Here is a 5,104-nt window from a genome sequence, read left to right as displayed (position 1 = left end):
GGCCCTTCCCCGGGCCCGCCGAGGACCCGCGAGGACCCCGCCGGCCCGCCCGCGCCTGCCGCGCCCCCCCAGCCGCCCGCCCCGCAGGGCCCGCGCCGCCCGCCGCGCTCCGCCGGGCTTGCTATGTCCGCGGATCCCGCAGGGTCTTGAGGCCAACGCGGTGGGGGGAGGAGGGCGGCGGTCAGGCGGCCGCCGGGGCAGCCCTGGTCGGGGAGGCGGCGGCGCGAGCGGGAGCCACCCGGGTGGAGGGCGCGCTAGCGGCCTCTGCCGGCCGAGGGGCGCAAAGACACCCGTTCCCGGTCCTCCGTCAGCTGGCCGCTCCAGCTGCGCCGTCTGGGGCCGAGGCACCCGACGGACTGAAGCGAAAATCTCAGGCCTTGGAATGAGATCAGTACAGGATATCTCACTGAATCTTGTCTAACTCTTTTACGGGTGAGGAACCTGAAGCTCAGAAATCTTGAGAAACCTGACCAAGGACCCAGTGCTTTCTGGCTATCTTCTGAGAGCATCCCGGTACTTCCAATTTTACCGATCTTAACCTATTCTATCATGAACTTTGCTTAATCCTAATCACACCGCGAATTGAAAGACCGGCCTTAAACTAGACCCCCAAATCCTCACAAATATCCTGCTTTTCACCTCCTCCTTCCTTGACCCTATTAAGACCACGAGGTAGTGATCTTTACTGTAGTGAGTAATTCGCTTGATTTTACTTATTAACAGGTGTTTGGTTTTTCTTAATGATATTTTCTGGGAGCCAGCATTTGACACCAGAAATAGGAGGCTTTAATTTCCTTTCTTCAGGAAAAAAGAAAGAAAAAGAGAAAGAAAGAAAGGAAGGAAGGAAGTAAGAGATATGAAGGGGGAAGGGACAGGGGAGAGAAGGTGAAGGAAGACGGTATTGGAAGAAAAGGAAAGAAAAAATACATTTCACCTATCGAATTTCACTTTAGGTCTGGCCGCTACCTGAGGGCTCTTGCTAGCCTCTGCGGAAGCAGAGGCATTTTACAAGGCATTTCTAAATATCACAAGGAAGTAGGATATGTCAGAAAAGCAACCATGTATGTGGGATTCAGATGAGTAGGATTCTAATACTGGCTCTGCCAGAATTTTGGCAGCATGAATTATGGCAGATCCAACAAATGGGCATATCATCTGCCAGCCTGAATGTAAGGTTCAAACAAGACAATGGGAGTGAAAACCTATTAAGAATTATACCCTGGAAATCTAGGAAGAGCAGGAAAAGTGCTATAAGTCATAAAAAGGTAAGCAGTGTCTGAATTTTCACAGGACAAAAGATGGAGTTGAAAACTACAGGCCAGTGAACTTCATCAGCCCTAGATGAAATTCTCTAATGTGACCAGTTGGAAAAGGAAAAGACAGCACCAGATTTACGCAGTTTCTACTTTGCAGGAATAGCAGGTAGGAGGATGCTGCAGGCCTTGAAAATTCAGATTTCAACGGGGCATTTGCCAATGCACATCATAGACAAGAAAGTGAAATGTAGGCTGGATGATAGTGTTGAGGCTTGTTAAAGACCAGGCCCAGAGGGGGCTGATGAGCAAGGACCACCAGAGGCTGCTAGGGACCCGGCCCAATCTCCTGCCCTGACCCAGCCAATTCAGGGTGCCATCCATGACTTGGATGAGAATGCAGCAGCACACTCATAGAAGCTGTGGATGACCTGAAGCAGGAAGGGAGGCCTAACACACTGGATGACAAACTGAGTACAAACTAATTCTAACAAGATTAAATTTAACAGGGGCCACTGAAGTCCTGTAGTGGAGTTAAAAATAAATGTGTAAGAACAAGATAGAAATTAATAAAAATTATAAGTCTTAACTATATCAACTATAATAGGAGAGTTGGTCATGTAGAATGCCAAGAAGTATCTTAGGTAAGGTCCATAAAACCTTTTTGGTCCTAGCAAAGAAGCTGATCCCCCTACTCTGCCAGTCAGGCCACATTTCTTTCTGGACACAGTTTATAAACAAAAAGGTATCCAGTGGTCAGTGACTAAGCTCATAAGGGGACATGACACTGTTCAGCTGAAACAGGAAGTAGCTGGGGCTCATCAGCATGAAGGATAAAGGATGTAGAGGGGAAAGTGATAGATATCTATCTGTAACTCTCTCAAGGGCTGGTATGTGGAAAAGAGATTCAACTTTTGTGGTTCTGCAGGAGGTACTCCAGAAAAGTATATTTCATTTTAGCATAACGAAGAACTGACCATCAGTTATCACCCTGTGAAATAGTAAATTCCAGGTTTCTGAGGATATATGCAAAACTAAAGATAGCCAATGTCCAGATCGTTGTACAGCAGTTTATGCCTCCAGCAGGGAACTATAACTGAGGTCAGCCCCAACTCCAAGGGTCTGACATTACTGAAATCCCTTTTTATTCCTTGTTGAACTGGTCAGGTCTGAGTCCCTAAAGTCAAACAGTCCTCTAATATGTGACCATTCTTTGGCTTTCCTTTTGATGTGTATTCACTTACTTTATTACCAAATTCCATTTGAGGGAAAAAAGCAGTTCACATTAACCAAAAGTTAGCCAAGGGTTAGGATAAAATTTCAAGGTTTCAGAAGGCAGTATAGGTTATTTTAAATATAGTGTCAGTGACTGACACGAAACAGTGTCCCAGCTACAGTATGTCATACTCTTGGGGATGCTCTGTAAGTAGTATTTGATTTCCTGTTACATAGATAATTTCCAATCAATCAAAAAAAAACCAAAAAAAAACAAAAAAACTATTGCCAGTAAGGCTGAGGCAACAGACAAAATATTTTCCCCTTTGACCTAAAACAACATTCATACATCTTGAGAAATACACATCAAAATAACCCAGCAGACCATTTAAATCATCCCCATAGTGCTTAGGAAATACTGACAGATAATGGACTACAGTCATTCACACTTTAAATGATGCAAAAAATTTTCCTAATTGTAAATTATTCTCATGCTTAAAATTTTTCTGCTTATTAACCCTCTGGAATTTTCATTGTGGATCAGAATAAAAGATATTTAATAAAAATTCTGCTTTATCTAAGTAGACATAGTCATGATCTGAAAGGGTGAAAGAATACATACTTATAGGGAAATACCCTTTGGTATTTATATGAATGACATGAAGCAGTGACCCAATGAGTACATAAGCACAACTGAGCTTTCATGCCCTGATACTTGATCACTTTGCCATAGCAACAGCATTTTAGGTATAATGGAGGATGCATCAGCATGATGGAATATAAAAAGAGTAAGAAAAATAGAAGTTTGAGATCTAATAGTTTGGTTTCCAACTAGAAGAAAACCAACTTAAAAGCAAACAATAAAAAGTTGTTTTAAACAATTTTTGTTGTTGTTGTTATTGTTGTTGTTTTGGCCGTGCTGCGAGGCATGTGGGATCTTAGTTCCCTGACCGGGGATCAAACCCATGTCCCCTGCATTGGAAGTGTGGAGTCTTAACCACTGGATCACCAGGGAAATCCAAAAGTGTATTTGTTTTATAAATTATTTTAATAGTTTGATGAGCTACAGCATCACAAAAAGTAATTAAAACAGTATCCCCATTGCCACATTTCCTGCCTCATAAGAGTTTATAAGAATATTTTAAATTTTGTATTTTCAACACACTGTATTTTAAGATATCAAACTAAAAACTGACAAGTCTTCCAATCAAGGAGCCACACACTTGGGGCGTTTCGTCAGCTTGTGGTATTTGTGAGCAAGGTCCACAGCCTTCCGTCCTTGCTGAAAGGGGAAAGACCACAAAATTAAATTCCAGTGATTTCCCATTTTCTTAACTCCATTGAAAAGGTAATTTACTTCTTCTTCAGTAAAGTTTTTACGAATTCTTCTTTTTTCTGTAATTAATGAGAATTGTAGAATACATTAGTACTTGCTGAAAAAAGAGTCCTTGAGACCCAAGTAAATGCTTAACTTATTCTAAGGATATGGATTACACAGTGAGAAAACTTCATGCCTGGACTACTCGTCATATAGAAATCCACTTCAATTAAAACAAAACAAAAGTGAGTGCTTACTATTAAACTAGATGCTATCACTGTGATCTCTTCAATAATTGTAACAATCCTATTGCGATAATATTCGCAAAATCCTTCAATCAAGAAACACAAAATTTTATAAACATTTGATTGTTAATTCAACATTCCTGTGAGGACAGTTAACAAACAGCTTACCTATCTTACAGATACAGTCTTCCCAAAGGGCTCCATAACTTCATAGAATAGAATCCGCGTCCCCTGCGTTGGAAGGTGGATTCTTAACCACCAGACCACCGGGGAAGTCCCTTAACCTTTTTAATTCACTGTTAATGCACATTTTCATTGTGGGTAGATGCAGATGAGGAAGAGTTTTTGTATTTCCAATTAAGGCTGCTATTTACTTTAGTAGGACCTTGAATAGCAATGCTGGGACAACCTTCGAAAATCTTGCCTTTGCATGTCATGACTGTTAGTCCATCTCTCCTCAGATAGGAGCCACAGTTCAGATCTTTTAAAGCAGGAGGGGAAAATCTTACCAGCAGAAGGCCAAGAAATCAATGAAAATAATGTCTAAATATTACTTAATGGTATTCCTTAGAATGCAGGCTCCATGAAGACTGGGATTTTTGTCTGTTTTACTCCCCATGTTTCCCCAGTGCCTAAGACAGTGTCTGACACATAGTAGGTGATCAATAAATATTTGTTGACAGAAAAATGTTACTACCAGTAAAAACTGTTTCAAAACTTATCAATGAAGTTACTTCTTACTTGGGTCTACTGGAAAACTGTGGTTATCCGAGAAATAGATGATTTCAACTTCACTGGCTAAATGATTTGAACTCATTATAATCAGGACCAGATGGGTTATTATAACATTCAAGATATTGGGTCCTGGGGTTGTTCATGTAGAGCCAATCCCCACTTTTCCCCTGCAGTTGCCATCTCACTGGCTTCTACACTTAAATTAGCATCTGTGCCAAATACCTCAAAGGTTACCACAGCAGCATAGTTGACAGACTAGAAGAAGGAAACAGCTCTCTATACCACAAGACTCTCTTCTGTGACTTCTTTTTTTTTTTTTTTTTTTTTTTTTTTTTTTT

The 5,104-nt window shown here is 41.5% G+C and overlaps 1 protein-coding gene across 1 annotated transcript in view; it reads right to left on the bottom strand.

Moving 5' to 3' along the window:
- Positions 1–3,675: 3,675 nt before the first annotated feature.
- TERB1 (telomere repeat binding bouquet formation protein 1) overlaps positions 3,676–5,104 on the bottom strand; it is a 47,488-nt gene continuing 46,059 nt past the window's right edge. The window contains exon 17 of the mRNA XM_007457311.1: positions 3,676–3,863. Coding sequence (XP_007457373.1) covers positions 3,676–3,863 — 188 coding nt within the window. The remainder of the gene's footprint in view (positions 3,864–5,104) is intronic.

This window comes from Lipotes vexillifer, unplaced genomic scaffold (assembly GCF_000442215.2).
Source record: "Lipotes vexillifer unplaced genomic scaffold, Lipotes_vexillifer_v1.1 scaffold504, whole genome shotgun sequence".
NCBI lineage: Eukaryota > Metazoa > Chordata > Mammalia > Artiodactyla > Lipotidae > Lipotes > Lipotes vexillifer.
The sequence above is the reverse complement of the archived record's forward strand: the minus strand, read 5'-3'. Positions and strand labels throughout refer to the sequence as shown.